General features: G+C 40.9%; 1 protein-coding gene across 2 annotated transcripts; it reads left to right on the top strand.

The window, feature by feature from the left end:
* The first annotated feature begins 496 nt into the window (after nt 1-496).
* On the top strand, nt 497-25,692 carry smad4a (SMAD family member 4a). Of its 2 annotated transcripts, XM_067433981.1 has the most exons (12): nt 497-801; nt 3,074-3,386; nt 4,422-4,596; nt 4,687-4,716; nt 7,670-7,876; nt 9,139-9,264; nt 14,751-14,855; nt 17,419-17,469; nt 18,566-18,749; nt 20,809-20,977; nt 21,437-21,575; nt 24,281-25,692. In XM_067433981.1, exons 2-12 carry the CDS (start codon nt 3,147-3,149, stop codon nt 24,490-24,492), a joined length of 1,638 nt encoding a protein of 545 aa, XP_067290082.1. In that variant the 5' UTR covers nt 497-801; nt 3,074-3,146; the 3' UTR covers nt 24,493-25,692. The 2 variants fall into 2 exon arrangements, with proteins under 2 accessions (XP_067290082.1, XP_067290083.1); XM_067433982.1 differs by lacking the exon at nt 9,139-9,264.
* The last annotated feature ends 2,169 nt before the right edge of the window (nt 25,693-27,861 follow it).

Raw genomic sequence — 27,861 nt, 5'->3', positions numbered from 1 at the left:
AGTTTAACCATCTCTCCATCCATCCATCCATCCATCCATCCATCAGTTTAACCATCTCTCCATCCATCAGTTTAACCATCTCTCCATCCATCAGTTTATCCATCTCTCATCCATTCATCAGTTTCTCCATCCATTTATTATTCCGTCCATTCATACAAACTCTTACATAAGACAACAATTCCCAAAACGTTTATACATAATATAATGTACATTAATACGAGATTTCAACATAAATAAATAGTACATTGATATAAAATAAGTTGCCTTTTATATTTTTTGATTGGGGTCCGTCACAAACATGAGGATGAACATATGATATTAGGGCATCCATGGACGGACCAACCAATGATTCACAAATAACCTGACCATGATTATGGATATGATGCCTAGATTTGCTTTCTGAGAATGTGGCAAACATGTTGACTGAATGTGAGTGTGTTGCTCAGAACATCTCACACACGGTCCGCTCGGTGTGTATGACTGCAGTACGCATGCGCTGTTCGCCATATTACGCAGCTGGGTGTGTTAGCTGTGCGTCGAGAGTCCATCGCGGCGACATTGTTTATTTTCGTCGCGCTCGGTCAGTGATTTAACCCTGTTGTTAATAAAATACGATGCCAAGTCATAGTCTAGCGGTTTTCGCTCCACTTAAGGACTCTTGTCGTCGCTTTAACTGGTTGTAGAGATCAGCTAAACGCGTTAGTCCGGCTGGAGTGTGTAGCGCTAGCCGCTAACAGGATTCACATCAAACCCTGAAGACTGGACGAATAAAGACCGATTCATTCACTGGAGACACAAAAGGTATGTAATTTAAACACACAATTTGACATGTGAATGTGATTTATCACTCTACAGCAGAAGTTAGAGTCTGAAGTAAGCGCTGTTCGCGAGCTAGCCTGTAGCAGGTTGTGCTAACGCACATCGGGTTGTTTACATTCACCCCAGCTCGTTTATAAATCACTGTCAGCACTCATGAGGTACTACACAAATACACTCATGAGTTACAACACAACTACACTCACGAGATACTACACAAATACACTCATGAGTTACAACACAACTACACTCACGAGATACTACACAAATACACTCATGAGTTACAACACAACTACACTCACGAGATACTACACAAATACACTCACAAGTTACTACACAACTACACTCGTGAGTTACTACACAAATACACTCATGAGTTACAACACAACTACACTCACGAGATACTACACAAATACACTCATGAGTTACAACACAACTACACTCACGAGATACTACACAAATACACTCATGAGTTACAACACAACTACACTCACGAGATACTACACAAATACACTCACAAGTTACTACACAACTACACTCGTGAGTTACTACACAAATACACTCACGAGTTACAACACAACTACACTCACGAGTTACTACACAAATACACTCGTGAGTTACTACACAAATACACTCACGAGTTACAACACAACTACACTCGTGAGTTACTACACAAATACACTCACGAGTTACAACACAACTACACTCACGAGTTACTACACAAATACACTCGTGAGTTACTACACAAATACACTCGTGAGTTACTACACAACTACACTCACGAGTTACTACACAAATACACTCGTGAGTTACTACACAAATACACTCGTGAGTTACTACACAAATACACTCGTGAGTTACTACACAAATACACTCGTGAGTTACTACACAAATACACTCGTGAGTTACTACACAACTACACTCACGAGTTACTACACAAATACACTCGTGAGCTACGACACAACTACACTCGTGAGCTACGACACAACTATGCTCACGAGTTACAACAACTACACTCGTGAGTTATGACAAACAACTACACTCATGAGTTACGACACAACTACACTCGTGAGTTACGACACAACTACACTCGTGAGCTACGACACAACTACACTCGTGAGCTACGACACAACTACACTCGTGAGTTACGACACAACTACACTCGTGAGTTACGACACAACTACACTCGTGAGCTACGACACAACTACACTCGTGAGTTACGGCACAACTACACTCGTGAGTTACGGCACAACTACACTCGTGAGTTACGGCACAACTACACTCGTGAGTTACGACACAACTACACTCGTGAGTTACGACACAACTACACTCGTGAGTTACGGCACAACTACACTCGTGAGTTACGGCACAACTACACTCGTGAGTTACGGCACAACTACACTCGTGAGTTACGACACAACTACACTCGTGAGTTACGACACAACTACACTCGTGAGTTACGACAAACAACTGCACTCGTGAGCTACGACGCAACTACACGTGAGTTACGACAAACAACTGCACTCGTGAGTTACAACGCAACTACACTCGTGAGTTACGACAAACAACTGCACTCGTGAGTTACGACACAACTACACTCGTGAGTTACGACAAACAACTGCACTCGTGAGTTACGACACAACTACACTCGTGAGTTACGACAAACAACTGCACTCGTGAGTTACGACACAACTACACTCGTGAGTTACGACAAACAACTGCACTCGTGAGTTACGACACAACTGCACTCGTGAGTTACGACAAACAACTGCACTCGTGAGTTACGACACAACTACACTCGTGAGTTACGACAAACAACTGCACTCGTGAGTTACGACAAACAACTGCACTCGTGAGTTACTACACAAATACACTCGTGAGCTACGACACAACTACACTCGTGAGTTACTACACAAATACACTCGTGAGCTACGACACAACTACACTCATGTAAGGCTGTGCTCTGTGTCTGAAATTAAGTGTGCGAAGGATTGTTCTTATTTATTCAATTAAACCATACACATGATGTTCATCCTCTGTGTTTTGATAACTGTATTTATATAAAATATGTGTGTGTGTGAATATATGTGTATGCTTGTATATGTTTGTTTATATACACATTTGTTTTTTATATGTATTCTACATGACTTTATGTTTATATAGTTACATGCTCTGGTGTGTGTGTGTGTGTGTGTGTGTGTGTGTGTGTGTGTGTAATTATTACTCCTCAATAGCTCATTATTGTTCTTCCTCACAGGGCGTGTGAATGGACCCTTCACTGGCCGCAGTGTCTTCCTGAAACGAGTTTGAAGGCCGATAATCAGCGCACGATGTCCATCACAAACACGCCCACCAGTAACGATGCCTGTCTGAGCATCGTCCACAGTCTGATGTGTCACCGGCAGGGCGGCGAGAGCGAGACCTTCGCCAAACGGGCCATCGAGAGTCTGGTGAAGAAACTGAAGGAGAAGAAAGACGAGCTGGACTCTCTCATCACCGCCATCACCACTAACGGCGCTCATCCCAGCAAATGTGTGACCATACAGAGAACGCTCGACGGCCGGCTGCAGGTACACACACATCATATACATGCACACCTGTATATACACTATATTGCCAGAAATATTGGGCCGCCCCTCCAAATCACTGAGTTCAGGTGTTCAAACCCTTCATGGCCACAGGTGTATAACTCCAGCTCTCGGCCTGCAGACGCTTCTACACACATTAGTGAAAGAATGGGTCGCTCTCAGGAGCTCAGTGAACTCAAGCGTGGGGCCGTGATAGGCTGACACCTGTGCAATAAGTCCATTCCTGACATTTCCTCACTACTAAATATTCCACGCTCAACTGTTAGTGGGATTAGAACAAAGTGGAAGCCATTGGGAACAACAGCAACTCAGCCACGACGTGATAAATCCCAGAGCGGGGTCAGCACATGCTGAGGGTCACAGTGTGCAGAAGTCACCAGCTTTCTGCAGAGTCAACAGCTCCAGACCTCCAGACTTCTGTGGCCTTCAGATGAGCTCAAGAACAGCGGAGAGAGCTTCATGGAATGGGTTTCCATGGCCGAGCAGCTCATCCAAGCCTTACATCACCAAGAGCAATGCAAAGCGTGGGATGCAGCGGAGTAAAGCAGCCGCCACTGGACTCTAGAGCAGTGAGACGTGTTCTCTGAGCGACCAATCACGCTTCAGTCTGACAAAGCGTCGGTCCATAAAGACATGGATGAGGAGTTTGGTGTGGAGGAACTGGACTGGCCTGCACAGAGTCCTGAGCTCAACCCGATAGAACAGCTTTGGGATGAATTAGAGCGGAGACTGAGAGCCAGGCCTTCTCGTCCAACATCAGTGCCTGACCTCACAAATGAGCTTCTAGAAGAATGGGCAAAAATCCCCATAAACACACTCCTAAACCTTGAGGAAAGCCTTCCCAGAAGAGCTGGAGCTGTTAGAGAGGGTGGGCCGACTCCAGATCAAACCCCACGGGTTAACAATGGGAAGCTCAGGTGTGTGTAGAGGCAGGCGTCACAACACTTTTGGCAATATAGTGTATTTTAAATATTCCTCTCTGTGTCATTCTGAATGGCTCTCTCTGTCTGTGTTTAGGTGGCTGGTCGTAAAGGATTCCCACATGTCATTTATGCACGGTTATGGCGATGGCCTGATCTTCATAAGAACGAGCTGAAACATGTAAAATACTGCCAGTTTGCCTTTGACCTCAAATGTGACAGCGTCTGTGTGAACCCCTACCATTACGAGAGAGTGGTGTCTCCAGGAATAGGTCGGTTTGATGATTGTTTTAATAGTGCTAAGCTCATTCGTCATGTCCTCTGTTTAAAATTCATCTATCCTGTGTTTTCTTCCAATCTAGATTTATCTGGACTCACACTGTCGGGCTCCGGTGAGTGAAGGCTTTCTGGCTGTTTTGAAGAGATTTATCTAAATTAAATTCAACGTGAAATAATAGTTCTGATGAAAATCTTATAGCACAATATGAGTATTTATATTTCACATACACTGCAAAAAAATGCTCTTCTTACTCAGTATTTTTGTCTTGTTTCTAGTCCAAACATCTAAAAATTCTTACATTAAGAAACATTTACTAGACAAGCAAAAGTAATTGTCTTGTTTTGGGGAAAAATAACTCAAATGAAGAGAGTTTTTGCTTAAAATAAGATAAATAATCTGCCAATGGGGTGAGAAAAATAATCTTAATTCAAACAGAAAACAAGATTATTTTTCTCACTCCATTGGCAGATTATTAATCTTATTTTAAGACAAAACTCGCTTAATTTTGAGGTTTTTTCCCCCAAAACAAGACAATAATTTTTTACTTGTCTAGAATTTTTTTATTATTCTGTTATTAATAACTTACCCTCATGCCGTTGGACACCATGATTAGAGTCAGAAACCATATTATAAGCCAGCCTTAACGAGTTGTTATAATAAGCTGAATCATAAAGCTTATCAAGGGGCTGACCTACAGTTTTTGAACAGATTTTTAGTTGATTAAACAACGTTGTTGTATATCTCTGTAGGGCTGTACGATATTCTGTTTTAACATCGATATCGCGATGTGCACGATTGTCACGTCGCCGGCACACGCGATGTGAAGGGTCGTAGCCCATGGTGTGTAAAGAGAACGGCAGCACACAGTAAACACGAGTTTGTTGCTGGAGTGACATGCCCGTTCCGCGAGCCAGAAATCACCTTTTTAGGACTACTTCGGCTACAAAAAGGAGGATGCTAAACAAAAAGAGATACTTCGCATGGAGTGTCAGAAAGCTGTGGCCACAAAACAATAAAACACCACCAATTTGTCTGATCACTTAAAACTTTAAACGGCACCACAAAGCTCTTTACGACAAATACAAAGCAGGGCTCGACATTAACGTTTGTCCGGGCCATGTGGGTGTTTTGAAGGGACAGTGAAAGAATTTTACTTGCCCGACACACAAGAGCCTGATTAAAACAAAAAATAACTAGCGAATCACCAAAATGCAAGAATGATTATGCATTAATTTAGTGTAAGTGGCGATCGATAGTGGATAATATATGATGAACTGATGATAATAAGGTCGTGCTGTTGACGCTCGTGCAGCCTCTCGAGGAGAAATCACAACACTTGAGCGTTTTCCTGAATACCATCACGACTGAAAATGACTGATTTCATTTGACAGCTTCATAAACAACTACCGTATTTCCTCAAATAAAAGCCTGTAGTCAATTAAACGCCAGGCCTCTGATAGTGGCCGGGGCCGTGGTCAGCACGAACAAATAAAGGCCGGGGGAAATGAGTGGATAATCTCCTAAATGCCGTTAATTTAATGCGAAACCATCCTGATGCCACGCGCCGCGATGCGAGTCCTGCCAGTGCGACACACACTAATCCTGGTCTCTTCTATAGTTCACCTAAACACTTTACAGGGATTGCTTTGTAAATTAAATTGAGAATATAACGGATGAATGTGCCATTTTAAACAGGCTACTGTAGTCTATGAGAGATGCGACGTCTGTGAAAATACCGTCAGGCAGGCTACAAATATCGATCTTCACAATGCGTGCGCCTCAGTCTGCTCCGTCAGTAGTCAGGGCACTGATCAGGGATCAGCCCATTGACTTACCGGTGTGTCCTGATCAGTGCCCTGACTACTGAACTAGGGAGCTGATTAAGACGCACCTAATATAAGCCTCTCGTCTCTTTTAAGGGTGTCGCACCCAAGCCTCGAAGCTCAGCTCCAAACGGACGAGGCGTTTATACATGACCAGCTCGCTGTTGTGCTATTCTTTGAAACAACAGAGGGCGATTCGGAGTAATTGTTCTATAAACCAACGCGTTGAGAAGAAGTGGGCTAACATGCACAGGTGATGATATTTATTTGAGTACATTTCACCAAAAACCACACTACAAAAGAATCGTGTAAAACTCAGTAAACCTTGGCTTGATATTATTACTTGTGACATGAAAACAAAGTGCACTAAATTAACGATCTCTTAAATATTTCCTAATTTCACTAAACTTTAATGTTGTGATTTATTTATTTATTTATTTGGTTAAACCTGGATCTTTATTTAAAATGGCTTATTTCTGCTTCTGTAGGCTCATTCAGTAAATATAAGCACCTAATGTGCAAACTGGGGGCCGGTGTGATGAGACGTCATGCTCGGCTAGATTCGCCCGAGAACTCGTTCATCTTCGGATGCGGAGCTGCGCGCGGAATTACAAAAAAAAGCGTACTATGTTGTATGGTGATATTTTTGCAAATGTTTCTTAAAAATATCAATGATATTTGTCCACTGGAACGATCACTTTAAATTGAAAACGGTTTACATAAAGCAATTATATTTCAAACAGATGGAATTAGAAATATAGGCCTGCCCCTAATAAAAGCCTGCTTCAAATAAAAGCCGGTTCCCATCGGCAGTTCAGGTAAATAAAGGCCCCGGTCTTTATTTGAGGAATTACGGTAATTAACATTCACTTAAAGTCACTTAGATGCAATATTTAGTGTTTTTGTTCTATTTCAACAACGGAAATCGTTCACAGCAGACCCGTAACGCATCTCACTCAAGTGTGTTACTGAACGATTCAGCGTTTGAATGAATCGTTTGAATGAACGACTCAGTGACTCACTCATTAAGACGGTCACCTGCTGCCACCTTCTGGAGGTTTTAGTTTACACATACTTTCCAACAAAAATGTAAATAATGAATATAATAGAATGGTAATTATTGACTTAAGCCTGGATTGATGGCTCTCAATATCGCAATATATATCGTTGGGGGAAAAAATATCGCAATGTAATTTTTTTCCAATATCGTGCAGCCCTATAGCTCTCTATGTCTGCTTTCAGGTCCATCCGGGCTGATGGTAAAGGATGAATATGATTATGAATCGCAGTCTCTGCCCAGCACAGAGGGACACATGCAGACGATTCAGCATCCGCCCTCGCGGCCGGTGGCCCAGGAGCCCTTCAGCGCGCCGGCCATGCTTCCTCCAGCAGAGGGCAGCAGCACCGCCTCCACCTCTGCCTTCTCCAGCATCGCCGTCGGATCCACAAGTACGACACTCCTCACAATCCCTCACTTTATCCTTGAGCACGCAGGTCATGCTGAAAAGCTTTCTCGTTTGTGTAGGCGTCTCATTCTTCATTGGTGTATAGGGCTGGGCGCTATGACCAGAGTTTATTAAAGGGCTAGTTCACCCAAAAATGAAATGTCTGTCATTAACTCCTCCCCCTAATGTCGCTCCACACCCGTAAGACCTCCGCTCATCTTCACACACAGTTTAAGATATTTTATATTTAGTCCGAGAGCGTATGCAAGTGTATGCACACTATACTGTCCATGTCCAGAAAGGGAATAAAAACATCATCACAGTAGTCCATATGAGACATCAGTGGGTTAATTAGAGTCTCTTGAAGCATCCAAAATACATTTGGGTCCAAAAATAACAAAAACTACGACTTTATTCAGCATTGGCTTCTCTTCCGCGTTTGTGTTCAATCCTCAAATAAAGATTCAAACGGTTATGAATCAGCGAAACAATTCAGGATTCGGATCGCGTGTCAAACTGCAGAAATCACGAGACATTGGCGATCCGAATCATGAATCAGTTCACTGACTCATAACCGTTTGAATCTTTATTTGAGGATTGAACACAAACCCGGAAGAGAAGCCAATGCTGAATAAAGTCGTAGTTTTTGTTATAATGTTTCTCTCTCTCTCACTCTCACTCTCACACTCACACTCACACTCACACTCACACTCACACACACACACACACACACACAAACCCAAACAAGTAAATTTAGTGATAAAACTGACAGAATTGTAAAGCTGATTGTTTCATTTCAGAAGAATCAAAGATTACTGTGATTATTCGATGGCAGGAGCTACAAATAATGTTTATTAAAGTTTTGCATTCAGTGTGCTTACATGCACACTACATTATAATACATGCATTGTCAGTGACCGAGTGCAAGCATAATCGTCTAAAATAATTCATGTTTTTAGCTGCAGCATAAATAATATTTTTATTCTGGTGTCATTGTCCTGTGCTTCTACTAGCACCAAGTTCACGCCTGTTCATATCCACCCCCAGTGCAACACCAAATGAATTATTTTATCGTTTACTTTGTGTTGGTGTATCACAATAATATCATCGTGATATGTATCGAATCGTGAGGGTATCGTTACACCCGTACTGTACCGTGATGCACGCCTGTGGTCCTGCCGCCCAGCCCTTGTGTTTGATGGTGTGTGTGTGTGTGTGTGTGTGTGTTTGTGTGTGTGTGTGTTTGCATGCCGCCTCTCTCCCCAGCTCAGCCCTCTAGTGTTCTGACAGGAAGCCATAGCAGTGAAGGTCTGCTGCAGATTGCATCAGTCACAGGGCAGGGCTCACAGCAGAACGGCTTCCCAGCGAGCCAGACCTCCACATACCACCACAGTAAGCCATCATAGGGCTCCTGAAAACTCTTCCCTCAGTCTCAGCTAATTTAAGAGCAGAGAAGCGTAAGAAAAGTCTTATGATATGCAGAGCAGTTCACAATCAAACCTCCACTCCAGGGCTCTAGAGCAGTGTTCGTTAGTTTTAGTAAAATGTTAGTCTCCTGAATAGTTTTTAGCTTTAGTCTAGTTTTAGTCGTCTTAAAGGAAGTGTGTGTAAGATTGTGGCCAAAACTGGTACTGCAATCACTTTAAATGACTGTAGAGCGGTGTATCCCCCTCCTCCTGACTCGAGGTTGCCAGATTGGCTGCAGGATCAGCAGAACGTTTGTAGATCTGCAGCTGTGGTAACTAGAGCAGATCTGGCAACCCGAAACACTTCTGACTCGTGATTGGTCGATAGGTGGAGGGCGGCTCTTCAGGCCAAAACACAACATTATTTGTCAATCAGATATGCGTGAGGAAGTTGCGTTCGTTTCTATAAGAGCAGTAGGCTCTCGACCATTAGTCTGTGCTCTAGGCGGTTTTCTTTCACAATTATAATTGGATTATAGAAAGGCAAAACCCCCCAGCATTTTGTTTCAAATGAAAATAAGACCCTCACATCTGCATCTGTTATCGTAGCCCAAGCAGCGCTCAAAACCTACCATTGTGGACAATAGAGCTGCAACTAACGATTATTTTTTCTGTCGACTAATCTAACGATTATTTTTTCGGTTAGTCGACTAATCTAACGATTAATTTTTTTACCCTTTGAAATTTTTCAAAATTCTGTGGCACCCCCTCGCATAAGTTACGCTAGAGGTGTAACAGTACAGACTGCTCACAGTTCGCTTTGTATCACGGTTTTAGGTTCACGTTTCAGAACAGTTTGGTATTTGCTATGTTCAGGGGGAAAAGGACCACTGTCAAATGAAAATAAAGAAAATAAGAACAGATAACTTAAATAGAAGCAGCAGCACAAATAAATACTATTGAGCAAAGATGAGAATAAAATAAACAATGCTTTTCAGGATTTTCAGGTAGGTCTAACATTAGTTTTTAGGTAGAGAAATGGAATTAAGTAATCAAAAGTCAAATAACCACACATTAAACTGTTTAAAATTAAAAAATAATCCTTATTTAACTTACAAAAGCTATTCAGTCAGGAGCAGTGAGTGATGTCTTTATCTTTTGTTTGACATTAAACAGACAGCAGTGAATGCTACTGCCCCTTTAAGACCCACGGATAGTCGTCGTATTTTCTGTATTAAGTTCACTTAAGGCATAGAGTAGGCTATGACATTTTGACATACTTTTTGTGAGTTTGTCCGTTTAAGCACAGGATTTGAAAGATAACTCAATATTTGCGCGCTTTGGGACGAGTGCACAGAGACAGATCTTCTCATTCGCGTCTTCTGGCTACACGGGGGTGATGACGGTGAAAATGACTGCTCATATTCGGACGTACGGCAGCACTCGCATGCGTTTTATAAAGTTTACAAAGAGAGACCGTTTTGCCCACGTTTTTCTTTTATTATCGCTGTTGTTGTAGTGTATACCTGAGGAGTCAGCGCGTGTATCCTTCGACAGAAACATACATACAGCATTATTTTCAAGTTACAACCCATATTAAAGATGCGTCATCAGATGCGAGATGAACCGAAGTGTAAGTGCGTCCCCGCAACTTTTGCTCGTGATCCCGGTTGGGAAACACTGGTCTGTACTGACTGACACCGCGCTGGTTTGTTTAGAATTATATGAGTGCCGTGACCGCGCGCTGCCGCGTGATGAAGGCGTGTCGCAACTCTGTTATTCAACTGCTCTGGTTTTAAAAGCTATGTCTAAATGCGCCAAAATGCAATAAAACTTGTTTTACGGTCGAATGCAACGAGCGTGTGTGTGTGTGTGAGTGAGTAAGAGACGCGGAAAAGGGCGGAGAGAGAACTTAAGGAAATGCAGCTAAACGAATATGCGTGCGTCTTTTAATTAGCGTAAAAATGAATGAATGACGAATGTGGCGGCCGTTATTGATTATGTGGCAGTCCGCCACAAATTAGTCTATGTGTGGGAAACACTGTTTGGCCTCTGTTTAAAGTATTCCCATACTTTTGATATTCGCGGTCTTGGTTTTTGTGATAGAACCAGGAGCAGAAGCCAACATTACGCGAGATGAACGTCTGACACGACGCGTTGACGCATTTCACGAACGTCGACGTTTTTCCGTAGTCGACGTCATTGATGACGTCGACGTGTCGTTGCAGCACTAGTGGACAACCATTTCATGATTAAAGCTAAAATTATGGAGTTTTTTTTGGTGACAAAAATCTTGTAAACTTGTCCAAGATGCAGGATCACAGAAGGAAACTTTGACAATAAACAAAGTGAATGAAAGGTAGGCTAAGAATCTGCGATATGCGTTCACATATGGCTTTATTTGGATGTTTCAGCGTGGCCAAGTACGCTGTAAAAAATAAAAACGGAAATTGTAAATTTGATAACTGGTAATTTTCTGCCAGTACATTATCCAGTAATTTAACGGAAATTTCCGTTAACCCTTAAAACACAAACTAATGCAATGTGTAATTCAAAATACAGGTAAAACACCTGTAAAAAAAACAATACGGAAAATTCCTTCATATTTATACGGTACGTTGTGCCCTATTTTTACGGACTTTTTTACAGTGTAGGCCAAGTTAGAATTACGTTCTTGTGACGTTTTTACGTGATGACGCAAAAGAACCGCTGAAGTTTTATTTTTAACTGGTTCATTGAAACGAACTGTCCGAAAGAACCTTTTGCGGAAATTAAACGGACTACCATTCGTTATTAGTGAGTGAGAGACAAATGAATGCTAAACTCTTGAACTGAAAGGGGCTCTTTAAGAGGAGTCGATTCCCAGCCCTAGTGTTCACACCAGAATGAAGCGATAAGCGCGAGTGATTAGCGTGTTAAGTCAATGCAAAGATACGAATAGATATTCTGCGGCACGATTTGAATTAAAAAATCTGAACTTTGTTTGTAAGCAGATAAACATCAGTCTTATTTTTGGGTGAACTATGCCTTTAAGTATTTATTAAATTCAGTAAATAACTGAAACAATCACAACATGTTATAAATGTAGCTTATATTTTTACATCACTAGAACACACTGCAAAAAAGGCTTTTCTTCCTCAGTATTTTTGTCTTGTTTCTAGTCCAAATATCTAACAATTCTTAAAACAAGAAACATTTACTAGACAAGCAAAAGTAATTGTCTTGTTTTGGGAAAAATAACTCAAAATGAAGAGAGTTTTTGCTTAAAATAAGATCAATAATCTGCCAATGGGGTGAGAATAATAATCTTAATTCAAACAGAAAACAAGATTATTTTTCTCACCCCATTGGCAGATTATTGATTTTATTTTAAGCAAAAACTCTCTTCATTTTGAGCTCCGACCTTGTGCTGGTTTGTATTGGTCGCCTCCAGTTTTGTCATTGTTTTGCCTCCAGCTAAAGCCGTGACGTAATTGTGTCGTCGGCGCAAAAAGGGTCTAAATAATGGTTTAAAGGCTGAAATGTGAGGTTTGTAGTTGTATTTCTGTATTATTTAAACTGTAGTTTAAATCATAGTTTTTATGGTTCAGGATGTCATCATAAACATTGACTGACGTCCCCTCCCCAATACGGGATTCGTTTGATTTGTGCAGGTCTTCAAAAGCTTTAAATCTGGAGATGCAAACACCTCACCTTTAGGTGAGAATTCACCTTTTTGAGATCAAAATAGGTCACCTATGAGATTTGCGTAGATCCAATGAGAAAGTGTTTTGGGAGAGGGGTCTGGTCAGGCTGATCTTTTCTTCTCGTTTTGTGAAGTGACGTGAAGAGGTAATAAAGTAATAGGGTTTAATTTACGAGGCGGTGTACAGAGTGTCCTATATTGATGCATTTGTAACCCGTGGGATCTTCAGTTTTCAGTTTTGAGAGTTAATTAAGAAGCTAAGATGATTTCCAACATACATTTCATCTGGTTGTCGTCGTCTTGAATGAATTCTGTTCCCATATTGAATCCTTCTTTGTGTTTTATAAAGGGTTGTTTTGCCCTGCATTAAAACTTACCTGTTAGAATTAGTTTTAATGCAGATGCAAAGATACTTAAAGGGTTAGTTCACCCAAAATTTTAAATTCTGTCATTAACTCCTCTCCCTAATGTCGCTCCACACCCGTAAGACCTCCGCTCATCTTCACACACAGTTTAAGATATTTTATATTTAGTCCGAGAGCGTATGCAAGTGTATGCACACTATACTGTCCATGTCCAGAAAGGGAATAAAAACATCATCACAGTAGTCCATATGAGACATCAGTGGGTTAATTAGAGTCTCTTGAAGCATCCAAAATACATTTGGGTCCAAAAATAACAAAAACTACGACTTTATTCAGCATTGGCTTCTCTTCCGCGTTTGTGTTCAATCCTCAAATAAAGATTCAAACGGTTATGAGTCAGCGAATCGATTCATGATTCAGATCGCCAATGACTCGTGATTTCAGCAGTTCCGCGATCCGAATCATGAATCAATCATGATCTTCAAGTGTGAAGATGAACGGAGGTCTTACGGGTGTGGAGCGACATTAGGGAGAGGAGTTAATGACAGACATTTCATTTTTGGGTGAACTAACTCTTTAACTAGTTTTCTCCCACATTTAAAACTAACAGATGGTAACATCAACTTCCATGTTGTTCAACACGCATACTTCTGTTAAAATCTCAGAAAATTTGTTTTGGGGTTTCATGACCCTTTAAAGGGTTAGTTCACCCAAAAATGAGAATGATCTCATTAACTCCTCTCCCTCATGTGGTTGGACACCCGTCAGACCTTCGTTCATCTTCAGAACACAGATGAAGATATTTTAGTGTAAAGCTGAGAAAGGCTTCAGATAGGCCTCCATTGGCATTCAGTCCATTCCCACTCACAAGACCCATAAAGGCCCTAAACACATCGACACACAGCCCATCTCACTACAGCGGCATGTTACGAAGCGACGAGAATAGTTATTGTGCACACAAAAATCAAAATAACTGCTTTATCTGCCAAATTATGCCGTTCATGACCCGGAAGCGGAGGAGCGAGACCGACACGGAAGACAATATCTTGGCAGATAAAGTCATTATTTAGATTTTTTTGCGCACAATAACTAATTCTCGTCGCTTCATAAAGTGATTGTCCAGCCGCTGTAGTGAGATGGGCTGTGTGTCGATGTGTTTAGGGCCTTTATGGGTCTTGTGAGTGGGAATGGACTGAATGCCAATGGAGGCCTATCTGAAGCCTTTCTCAGCTTTACACTAAAATATCTTCATCTGTGTTCTGAAGATGAACGAAGGTCTGACGGCCGACATGAGGGCAAGTGAACTAACCCTTTAAAGACCCTGCAGATCCCCGAGTCCGAAAGCTTTTCAGCATCTCCTCATCCACACACGAGTCCGCCTGCTTCATGTCTGCTGTGCTTTCTTTCTTCTTCTGTCCGCAGATGCCACTTCCACCTGGACCAGGAACAGCAACTTCACGCCCACCGTGCCTCATCCGAACGGCCATCTTCAGCATCACCCGCCCATGGCTCATCCGGCACACTACTGTGAGCGGCTCGGGTCAGAACATCTGTGACCCGGCGCACAAATCCAGTCATAATCTCACGGTGTATCTGTGGCCGTAGCTGACAACACATTATAAGGGCCAAAATGATTTTTGAAAGAGAATGATTTCTCTTTCATGCCAAAAATCATTAGGCTATTAAGATCATGTTCCATGAAGATATTTAGTAAATGTCCTACCGCAACTAAATCATAAATGTATTATTAGTAGTAATATGCATTGCTGAGGACTTCATGTGGAGAGACTTTAAAGCGGTGGTTCTGTGTTTTTATTCTAGGCTTGGTTGTGTTTATGGGCCGCAGTATAACACGTCTTAATACTTCTTTTTTTTTAAACGCTGTATTTTTCTTCTATTCTCCCTTTATTCCGCACCGCTGTCTGTGCTTTGAGCGTCTCGTTTGCTTCCTGCTTCTATGAAGCCCCTCCCTCTGAAAAACGTACCGGCCTTAGATTGGTCAGATGGCCAAATGTAGCTTCCTGTATTTTTATTGGCTGAAGTGCCAAGCACAGGTTAAGGCCACGCCCCTTCCCATTACGTGCAGAAGTCACATCTGCAGAGACTAGCGAGGGTTTATGATGTCACCAACCCAGGAAGAAGCTCGCTGTAGTCCAAACTGGCCATTTTTGTAGGCAATAAACTGCCGTAACTTTAAAAGACAATATCTCCGTTTGCAGTGAACTTTCAGCGCTGGAACTTTACAGAGACTGTTAATGCTCAAGTAGCGACATTTCACTTAGTAATGTTATCTAGTCAAATCGCATGCAAACACACCTTTAAAGGAGATTTTCTAGGCTGGATGGCAGCCGAGCTCAGCCCTGCCCACAACATTTGAGCTCTGGTTCGGTCTGGACTTGATCCATAGAGGAGTAATTATGCCTGAACAGAAACTGACCAATGAGTTCATCAGGGCGGGCTTTAGCCGATGACGGACAGATGATCAACAGAAACTGACCAATGAGTTCATCAGGGCGGGCTTTAGCCGATGACGGACAGATGATCAACAGAAACTGACCAATGAGATCATCAGGGCGGGCTTTAGCCGATGACGGACAGATGATCGACAGAAACTGACCAATGAGATCATCAGGGCGGGCTTTAGCCGATGACGGACAGATGATCGACAGAAACTGACCAATGAGATCATCAGGGCGGGCTTTAGCCGATGACGGACAGATGATCAACAGAAACTGACCAATGAGATCATCAGGGCGGGCTTTAGCCGATGACGGACAGATGATCGACAGAAACTGACCAATGAGATCATCAGGGCGGGCTTTAGCCGATGACGGACAGATGATCAACAGAAACTGACCAATGAGATCATCAGGGCGGGCTTTAGCTGATGACGGACAGATGATCAACAGAAACTGACCAATGAGATCATCAGGGCGGGCTTTAGCCGATGACGGACAGATGATCGACAGAAACTGACCAATGAGATCATCAGGGCGGGCTTTAGCCGATGACGGACAGATGATCAACAGAAACTGACCAATGAGATCATCAGGGCGGGCTTTAGCCGATGATGGACAGATGATCAACAGAAACTGACCAATGAGATCATCAGGGCGGGCTTTAGCTGATGACGGACAGATGATCAACAGAAACTGACCAATGAGATCATCAGGGCGGGCTTTAGCTGATGACGGACAGATGATCAACAGTAACTGACCAATGAGATCATCAGGGCGGGCTTTAGCCGATGACGGACAGATGATCGACAGAAACTGACCAATGAGATCATCAGGGCGGGCTTTAGCCGATGACGGACAGATGATCGACAGAAACTGACCAATGAGATCATCAGGGCGGGCTTTAGCCGATGACGGACAGATGATCAACAGAAACTGACCAATGAGATCATCAGGGCGGGCTTTAGCTGATGTCTTTTTCTTCTAACGTTACGCTAACGTTACTTATTCCAGCGCGTGCTGACAGAGTTGCCAAGATTTTACAACAAAACCCGCCAATTACTAGCCCAAAACAAGCCCAATAGCTTCTCAGGGAGGTTCTCCGGGGAAAAAATGGCATTTGTGGGTAAAATGTGTTATTTTGGCAAGGTTGCTGCTAAAATTCTCATTCCTGGGTCTATATATCCCATAATTGAGGTCGTTTTAACCCGCGGACATGGAAAATAACCGGCGGGAAAACCGCAGACTTGGCAACACAGTGCAGTTGAGCTCTGTGGACATTTGACAACTAACGTAATGCGTCGCTCCGCTGCTCTGATTGGTTGTAGGTCTGTCCAATTGAGGTCTTTCCTGGTTGGGTTGAAACACGCCCCATAATTACAGCCCAATGAGCATCAGACTCATATTCTGACTAGAGCTGAGTATGACCAGGCTAGAAATTTTCTCAATATTTAGATTTTTTTTGCACCCTCAGAATTTCAGATAACGCCCGATCCTAACAAACCGCACATCGATGAGAGATGATTTATTCTGCTTTCAGATGTCCCGTTTGACTGGTTTTGTGCTCCAGGGTCACATATGATGAAAACATGTATTTCAGTCACAGTCTCTCATAATCTTTATTTTCTCCTCAGGGCCCGTTCACAACGAAATCGCATTTCAGCCGCCGATATCCAACCATCCCGGTAAGAGTTTCCCTCTGTTACAAGCTTATCCCAATCATCATCAGATGAGCATCTTCTGTAGGGATTGGCTCAAAAGGGCATTTTCGGTTTTTGGGCTGAAAGATTTTTATCACTAAAACAATACGGACGAAATGTTGTGATGACGCAAACAGAAACCGCGACCTTCACGTACTTTTCTAAAGCGACATGTCTGTGAACTGCAGTGTGGACGTATGTGGTTCATCACATCGGATGACGCATCTGTAATATGGGTTGTAACTTGAAAATAACTTTTTGTTTGTTTCTGTAGATAGATACACGACAACAACAGCAATAATACAAGAAAAATGGGCAAAACTGTCTCTCTTTGTAAACTTTAATCAATGCATGTGAGTGCTGCCGTATGTCCGAATATGTCCAGTCATTCTCTCCGTTATCACCCGGATGAAGTAGAGCCCAGAGGATGCGAATGAGAAGGTTTATCTCTCTGTGCACTCAGTTCAAGTCTTGCTCTTAAACAGACAAACTCACACAAAGTACATCAACATGTCCATCTTAATGAGTATCCTAGCAGACAGTCTGTACTCTGAATAAGCCTTAAGATAACTGTATACAGTCGAGAAAGACGACACACATCCCTGCACTAGGTCTTAAAGGGGCAGTGGCCTTTAGTGCTGTCGGTTTAATGTCATACAAAACATAAGTCATCACTCACTGCTCTTGATTGAATAGATTTTGTAAGTTTAATAAAGATTAATCTTATTACATTTATTTTACATTTGATTACTTTATCCAATTTCTGTACCTTCCAGTAGGCCTGTGCTTTATTATTTAATGTACACATGAGTGAGCTCAAGTTAAACATTTTAGTTTGAATTTTTTTACGCTGTGCATTGTTGCAATGTGCTAAATAAATATTTGCACAATTTGTAATTGATTCGTTATTTGAAACTTTAATATTAATTGATGAAATTGCAATGCCTTGATTTTTAGTAAAGTTACACAGTCCTAGCCATAAATGCAATGGTACTTTTAATTGGCATAATTTCTTTCGGTTTCGGCCAAGAATTTTGATTTCGGTCTATCCTTAATTTTATGATCTCCTCGTCTCGAGCAGCTCCTGAGTACTGGTGCTCCATTGCTTATTTTGAGATGGATGTTCAAGTGGGCGAGACTTTTAAAGTCCCCTCGTCCTGTCCGGTTGTGACCGTCGACGGATATGTGGATCCATCCGGAGGAGATCGATTCTGCCTCGGCCAGCTCAGCAACGTCCACAGAACCGAGGCCATCGAAAGGGCGAGGTAGCGCAGTCGCAGCAATCACGATTGTGTTTATTATAGGCATGTGCCGGTATCAATTTTTCATGTTATGATTAATTGCTGAAGCTTTAAAGGGTTAGTTCACCCAAAAATGAAACTTCTGTCATTAACTCCTCTCCCTAATGTCGCTCCACACCCGTAAGACCTCCGCTCATCTTCACACTCAGTTTAAGATATTTTATATTTAGTCCGAGAGCGTATGCAAGTGTATGCACACTATACTGTCCATGTCCAGAAAGGGAATAAAAATCAGTGAATCAATTCATGATTCGGATCGCGTGTCAAACTGCTGAAATCACGAGTCATTGGCGATCCGAATCATGAATCGATTCACTGATTCATAACCGTTTGATTCTTTATTTGAGGATTGAACACAAACGCGGAAGAGAAGCCAATGCTGAATAAAGTCGTAGTTTTTGTTATTTTTGGACCCAAATGTATTTTGGATGCTTCAAGAGACTCTAATTAACCCACTGATGTCTCATATGGACTACTGTGATGATGTTTTTATTCCCTTTCTGGACATGGACAGTATAGTGTGCATACACTTGCATACGCTCTCGGACTAAATATAAAATATCTTAAACTGTGTGTGAAGATGAACGGAGGTCTTACGGGTGTGGAGCGACATTAGGGGGAGGAGTTAACGACTGACATTTCATTTTTGGGTGAACTAACCCTTTAATCATGGTATTATCATGACATTGTATATAACAAATTTAAGAATTAATTTTGTAATTACAAAAATAACTGAATTTTTAAATACAATAATACAATGCACCAAAAATATATAAAAGTACAATTTTCAAACAGATTAAAGTGCAAAAGAATTAGGCTTTAAAGAACAACAGGTAACATATTATTAATATAAGGTCTCATTAAGATTGAGCAATAGCTACATTTGTTACAGAAAGTGTTATTTTTTTTGTGTTAATAATAGTTAAGAAATACAAATGATTACTGTTTTATTTTAGGTCCATTTTGATTTAAGTAATGTTATTAAACAGTAACTAAGAAATTAACACTAGCCTACTTAGATTAATTAATTCTTTGTAAGTATTTTTCATTGTCAGTTTGGTGAAAATGAATAAACATGTTAACTAATGAAGCCATGTGTCTCAAAGTTTTACTGAACAATAACAAATAATCAGAATATTTCTAATCATTAGGACATATTGTAGTCCAGATCGCAATATAAAAATGCGTTCTGCAGTTCCATCAGCGCCCTCTGCTGTCATTGAGACGCAAAAAACAGCGGTGTTGAGCATTTAATACGGTTGATTGGCAAAGTATTATAAGTGCATATACATTTTTTTTAATAATTGTTAATAAATTATTATTTAAGGTATTTTAAAGTGCCCACGATAACAATACCGTGCATTTTCATTACCATGATATATCGCATTACCGGAAATCGGCACATGTCTAGTATATTACCATATATACCTGAATATAAGACGACCCTGAATATAAGACGACCCTGAATATAAGACGTATTTCTTGTTTTTTAACAGAAAATAATTTTATTGGAAAATTCTACTGATAGGCTAATTTATTGGGAAAGTATTTTAACACCATTGATTACATATTTGGATTCATTTGTCACAAAATAAAGTGCACTCTGTCAATGAGTTCAGAAATGAGTGAATGAGGGACAAAAATGAATAACCTTACAAAAATACAATAATTATCTATGTATGTAATTGTGGTACTGTGAAGAAAATAACCATCTGCTTTTAATCCAACACATCTGACATTAACGTCTTGAAACAAAGCAAACTGTGGCGCTGCAATAAGAACAGCAGTGCAGATCTTTGCTGTTTATTTAATTAATTAAGTGTCACTAATGACGTAGCCTATCGTGTTGGCGCCCTCTACTGTTTCCTTCTGCTTTCTCACTTTCCCACCCGTGATTTTGTCTATATTGCGAATATAAGAGGAACCCTAATTTCTCAGCCTATTTTTAGGACACAGACCTCGTCTTGTATTTAGGTATGTACAGTATTTGAGCTGATCTGATTGGTTGCGTGCCTGTTTTCAGACTGCACATTGGGAAAGGCGTCCAGCTGGAGTGTAAAGGTGAAGGGGACGTTTGGGTGCGATGTCTGAGCGATCATGCCGTCTTTGTTCAGAGTTATTATCTGGACCGGGAGGCCGGCCGCGCTCCTGGCGATGCTGTACACAAGATTTACCCCAGCGCATACATCAAGGTCAGAGTAACGCCTGGTTTAACCCTTTAACGGCTCATAACACACACAGTCTGTGCCAGTGTCGTGTTAATCTTGAGTATCTGTAGAGTCGTGTTGATCCTTCATATCTCACAAGAGTCTTTAGTTTATCATAATTATAAAAGACAGATACACTGAACCCATTCTTTCTGAAAACAGCCGAGTCCGTGGAGGCGTGCAGTGGGTGGAGCTAAAGAGACACACACACACACACACACACACACACACACACACACACACACACACACACACACACACACACACACACACACTCATTTACATACACTGTAAATGGGTGAACTAACCATTTAAGTTACTTACTTATTAGATGAATAATATTGACTTTTTTGTTGTTGTATTTGCGCCTGTATTGATGCGGTGTGTGTGTGTGTGTGTGTGTGTGTGTGTGTGTGTGTGTGTGTGTGTGTGTGTGTCCTGCAGGTGTTTGACTTGCGTCAGTGCCACAGGCAGATGCAGCAGCAGGCGGCGACGGCTCAGGCAGCGGCGGCAGCACAGGCGGCTGCGGTGGCGGGAAACATCCCCGGCCCCGGGTCTGTGGGAGGAATCGCACCGGCTATCAGTGAGTCATCAATCAATCAATCAGTCAATCAATCATCTTTATTTATATCGCTCTTCTCCAACGCCGATTGTGTCAGAGCAGCTTCAGTGTTAAACAGGACAATACTGCAGCAGAATTAGATTTGGCTGTACAGTCGTTCTGGAGTAAACAGTGATGTTATCAGCTTATTTTAATTTATCAGAGAGAGACAATGTTGGCAGATCAGTATTATAGTTTATAGAATTAAATAAGACCTAATGTATTAATGTTATTTGTATATTTAGTTGAATAACTTTGATCATAATGTTAGTGTCCCCAACTGAGCAAGCCAAGCCAAAGGCGACCAAAGGAACCGAAACTCCATCAGGGCATGATGGAGAAAAATAAACCTTAGAGAAACCAGACTCAGTTCTCCTCTGGCCTATTAACACACAGTTATGATTATTATTCTGGACACCGCACAGGTCAGAGGTCAGATTAGAGCGGAATATTCAAAATGTTACATATATATATATTACTTATATATGAAATATAAATCTTCCTCCAAACTCCATCATTTAGTCTCTCAGAGCGTCTACAGGGACACGATGCTGTTGTGCTCCTCCGAGAAACTCTGCTTTCGCTCTGAAAACTTTTGTTCTTTCGCGAGCGAATGCAGAGTTTCTCTGGGAACGCAAAAGCAGTCAAATACATTTGTTTCAGCAACAGAAATATATTCTCTCAAATCATCCTTTATTTATAGAGTAGAGAAGTCGAACCAAAGTGCGCTATCCTGAGTGCCACTGTCCTCGTACAAGGGCATTATATGTGAAATATTATTATTCATGCGATTTGACTTTTGTAACTTTAGTTAGTGTGTAATGTTGCTGCTTGAGCATTAACAGTCTCTGCAAAGTTACAGCGCTGAAAGTTCACTGCAAACGGAGATATTGTCTTTTAAAGTGGCGGCAGTTTATCGCCTACAAAAATGGCCGGTTTGGACTACAGCGAGCTTCTTCCTGGGTTGGTGACATCATAAACCCTCGCTAGTCTCCGCAGTAAATATAATGGGAAGGGGCGTGGCCTTAACCTGTGCTTCAGCCAATAAAAATACAGGAAACTACATTTGGCCATCTGACCAATCTAAGACCATTGCGTTTATCAGAGGGAGGGGCTTCATAGAAGCAGGAAGCAGACGAGCCGCTCAAAGCACAGACAGCGGTGTGGAATAAAGGGAGGATAGAAGAAAAATACAGCATTTAAAAAAAATAAAAAGAAGCATTAAGACGTGTTATACTGCGCCCCATAAACAACCAAGCCTAGAAAAAAAACACGGAACCACCGCTTTAAAGTCTGTCCATTTTTCACCTTATTAAATCATATTTCAATACATCAATAAATTCAGTTATAATAAGACACTATAGGACTGTTACAATTTAAATTAAGAGATTAAGATCAAGAAATGAAAATGTAAGGATTAAACTGAAGGTTCTCATAATGCAAATATTTAAGAAACACTTCAGTTTGATTAACAGATCTGTTAAATCTTTTCTGTACCTTCTGATCAAACTGCAAAAACGGGACGTTTTTCCTCAATATTTCTCTTTTTACCAGTAGGCTATAAATATCTAAAGATTCCTAAATCAAGATGTGTTTACATTTAATTAGTTGTAAAATGACATAAATATGATGTCTTGTTCATGACTAAAACGGGAACAAATAGACTTAATTTATAAGTTTTGATGGCTATTTGTCATTTTATCCTCTGCCACTGGGGCATGTACGAGGGCATTATATTTGAGTGAATTTCTCTGACACCACACGCGTGAGCTTTCACTGAAACTAAGAGGCCAAGCCCAACCCCTAAAAAAAAACAAAAAAAAACTTACCCCCTAATCCCCCCTCCACCAAACTTGGCACACTGCAGTCAGGCGAGTCTCGTTCTCCTGTAACCGCCAAACCCAGACTCGTCCATGGGATTGTCAGACTGAAGCGTGATTGGTCGCTCAGAGAACACGTCTCACTGCTCTAGAGTCCAGTGGCGGCTGCTTTACTCCACTGCATCCCACGCTCTGCATTGCTCTTGGTGATGTAAGGCTTGGATGTGATTTTTACACCTGAATTCAGTGATTTGAAGGCGTATCCTAATACTTTTGGCAATATAGAATATTACATGTACACATGCATTTCCATTACAGGTCCTAAAGCAGCGGTTCCGTGTTTTTATTCTAGGCTTGGTTGTGTTTATGGGGCGCAGTATAACACGTCTTAATACTTCTTTTTTTTTAAACACTGTATTTTTCTTCTATCCTCCCTTTATTCCACACCGCTGTCTGTGCTTTGAGCGGCTCGTCTGCTTCCTGCTTCTCTGAAGCCCCTCCCTCTGAAAAACACAATGGTCTTAGATTGGTCAGATGGCCGAATGTAGTTTCCTGTATTTTTATTGGCTGAAGCACAGGTTAAGGCCACGCCCCTTCCCATTATATTATCTGCGGAGACTAGCGAGGGTTTATGATGTCACCAACCCAGGAAGAAGCTCGTTGTAGTCCAAACCGGCCATTTTTGTAGGCAATAAACTGCCGCCACTTTAAAAGACAATATCTCCGTTTGCAGTGAACTTTCAGCGCTGGAACTTTACAGAGACTGTTAATGCTCAAGCAGTGACATTACACACTAACTACAGTTAGAGAAAAAGTTAGTGAAGTGATTTGTTATTAACACTGAGGCTGTAAATCTTCGTCCCGTAGGCTTGTCTGCGGCTGCTGGGATCGGTGTGGACGATCTCCGCCGGCTCTGCATCCTCCGCATGAGTTTCGTGAAGGGTTGGGGCCCGGATTACCCGCGGCAGAGCATCAAAGAGACGCCATGTTGGATCGAGATCCACCTTCACCGCGCACTTCAGCTTCTGGATGAGGTTCTGCACACCATGCCCATCGCTGACCCCACGCCGCTCGACTGACGGGGTCAGAGGTCAACGCCACCCGGATGCATAGAGTCGCTTATTTTGTTATTGCCTGTGTTGCTTTTTTGTTTTCATTTAAAGCGATAGTTCACCCAAAAATGAAAATTGTCATCTTTTGCTCACCCTCATGTTGTTCCAAACCTGTTTGAGTTTCTTTGTTCCCTGAACACAAAAGAAGATATTTGGAAGAATGTTTTGTAACCAAGACGAGAGAGAGCAACCATTCTCAGAGGCGGACAGTAGTGGAGGAATTTTACATTCGACTCAGTACATTTTAAACTTGATCAGTGTTCTTTAGAAAACTTTTACTTCACTGCATTACAAAGCTTAGTATATATTGTCATACTTTTTACTGCACCACATTTCATAAATAAAAGTTGTTGTTTTCTTACCTTTAATACTTACACACACTAAAAATTCAGTACTTTCTTTCTTGTAAAGTTGAAGCTTTGAATACTTCTACTTGAGTAGCATATTTGTAATGTAATTAACCATTAAATAATATTCAATATGAAATCAATTGCTGTAAAAAAGTACATATTATGTTTTGTAATGTTGTGAAGTAAACGTTTTCCAAAGAAGAACAATGATAAAGAACTTATACCTGAAAAATAAAAGTACTTGGGAAAGTAAAAACACTTGAGCACTGTCCGCCTCTCACTACCATAGTCGGGGAAATACTCTGGTAGTGAAAGGTTGCTCTCTCTCGTCTTAGTTACAAACATTCTTCCAAATATCTGAATTTGTGTTCAGCAGAATAAAGAAACTCAAACAGGTTTGGAACAACATGAGGGCGAGTAAATGACAGAATTTAAATTTGTGGGTGAACTATTCCTTTACCAGCTTCGACTCCAGTAACGCCAAGCAGACAGTGTTTTGCATGAAAAAGATGGTGCATGCTGGGATTGGTCTTCAAGAGTTTGCTCCCAGACATTCGCCGGACGCTCCAGCTTTCCCAAAGTCTCACAGGCTGAACATTTGACCCATCGTGTGTGTTGGGTTCGAGCGGTTTGGGTGCTGTGTGTACATTTCCCTTTCCTTTAGAGCTTCAAGCTAATCGGCTTGACCGGTTATAATTTGCAAGTTTCTCGCGCATACTCTTAACCATCAGAGTTCGTCTAAAGTCATACGTCGTTTATTTTATTGTATGTTTCTTTCTCTTGCCTGTGAATAAAAATATTCTGCACCTGTTTTACAGATACGGACACATTAATGTACTCCGCACTCCACACATGAATTATTATGATTGGTTTAACGCAGCGGATTTACTGCTTAAAGGTCAAAGGGCTCGAAATGACACCTTTAACAGGAAACTGATGCATTAACACCATTAATGTTTTTAGAGCGTGAGAATATCACTTATTCTTCTAGTAAATGACGGTCATTGATACGAGATGAACTGGATCTGTGTGTTTTGATGTGAACATTGAAAGCCATCATGGAGGAAAAAAAGATGTCAGTATTAATCAGAGTTTGTGTTTTCCTTCTTCTTTGAAATGACAGACTTACTCTTGCCATACGGTGACCGCCTAGACAATCATGTCAGCCTCGCATGTCTGGAGTAAGATCAGGTGACCAATTAATACTTTCGGGAGTGGAAGTTTCCTTAAATATCTCGTACTTTTAGCAGTTTATCAAATACATTAAGATATTAAATTGATTTTGAAGTCTTGTGTATTTCATATTGCATTCATTTTCACACAAAAAATATATCGCTCTCAGATTCTAATATAAAGGCGATATAACACCACAGCCTAGTTGTGAGTAAAACGGTTAATTTTATTCTTTGGGACTTGATTTGATTCTCAAATGTGTGTTTTATACCAGAATGTAGTGTTGGAACCAGTAATGTGCTCTGATGAAACCATTCACAATAATCTGTGGCCGTAGCCGACAGCACATTATGAGGGTCAAAATGACCCATTTTTGCATTGCTAAGCACTTCATTTAGACAACTTTAAAGGAGATATTTTTCCACCCTCATATTTTCAGATATTGTCCTAACACACCACACATCAGTGACAGATTATTTATTCAGCTTTCAGATCATCTACATATCTGTTTTTATTTATTTATTTATTATTGACCCATATGACTGGTTTTGGGCTCCATGGTCACAAATCAAGACAATCACACACAAAAAAATAGTTTTTGGGATTTATTTTATTAAACATTCCACCAATATATAAAATGAAACTGTTTGCCCTGACATCACATAACTGGCATCATCTCGCTGTATTATATTTGCATCATGTGTTAACATCTTTTGCATTGATTAATATAAAGAAACAATCCTATGCGTTTCTCCAAGTGTTAACAGATCTGCAAAATATATAATTTGTGTTTAAATGTATGGATTTTGCTAATTAGTCATGTTGTGGGCGTAGCCTGACACTTAAACGCGTCATTACGAAACACTTGTCGATCTAAAGTGGCTGGACTACAAGACTCCTTCATGAAGGCAAATACTGAATCAAATTAATTTATTTTGACGTTAGATCTGAAGGGTTTTTTCTACATTATGGAGCTGATGAAGTCGAGTCCAGTCTGTTAATTGAATCGTGAAACAGTACGAGCTTGGCCGTTTGTCCTAATTAACTTACCTCCTGGTTCTAATTAACGTGCTTCTTGGTTATTTTTGGGTTACCTAGGTTATTTTTTAGCTAACAAACCTCACTAATTGACCTGTCCTGAGGTAAAAGTGTGTCGCCTCAGTAATTCGCGCCATTTCTGTCGGACGCACGACAGGATTTTCATCGTAGAAATTGGTTTAATGATCTAATCAGGTAAGCAAAACAAACTCTTCGGATATCTTAGAACTTTATTATGAATTTGAACTACTTATCCATTGTAAAAGCTGTATGAACTGCTCGATATAACGTTAACGTCCTAAGCATGTAAAAGATTATTTGTTTAAAGTCAGGGATTTCCCCTTATTAAAAAGTTACGTTCATATGCTTTCTATGATTTCGTTTATAGTGTGCATTTCGAAAAAGGTAAACGATTAAATTAATCCAACAACATATAGCATGGAAACCGTAAACGCCATAGATGTTGCTCAGTCAGGAAATAAAATACATCATAACATATTCAGGCAGATAATGCTGACTGATTTATTTCTGAGATGATGAATGACAAACTTTTCATTTTAATACAATACAGTGCAATATAGAGGCTGGTATTAATATTTGTATATAGACTAGTTATAATACATTTCTGCAGCTAAGATGCCAGTCGAACTTAGCCCCGCCCACAACATTTAAGGGCTATATCAATCAATATTTCGATATTATAATATTTTACACAACCAGTTACATTCTCACAACTGCAACCAAAATATATAACAAACATTTATTTCCAAACATG

Source organism: Pseudorasbora parva, chromosome 23 (genome assembly GCF_024679245.1).
Source record: "Pseudorasbora parva isolate DD20220531a chromosome 23, ASM2467924v1, whole genome shotgun sequence".
Taxonomy (NCBI): Eukaryota; Metazoa; Chordata; class Actinopteri; order Cypriniformes; family Gobionidae; genus Pseudorasbora; species Pseudorasbora parva.
The sequence above is the reverse complement of the archived record's forward strand: the minus strand, read 5'-3'. Positions and strand labels throughout refer to the sequence as shown.

Coding starts and splice junctions, on each gene's coding strand:
- smad4a (XM_067433981.1), top strand. CDS start 3,147: ATGTCCATCACAAACACGCCCACCAGTAACGATGCCTGTCTGAGCATC. Junction 7,877..9,138: donor CATCGCCGTCGGATCCACAA/GTACGACACTCC, acceptor CTCTCTCCCCAG/CTCAGCCCTCTAGTGTTCTG. Junction 17,470..18,565: donor GCCGATATCCAACCATCCCG/GTAAGAGTTTCC, acceptor CGTCTCGAGCAG/CTCCTGAGTACTGGTGCTCC.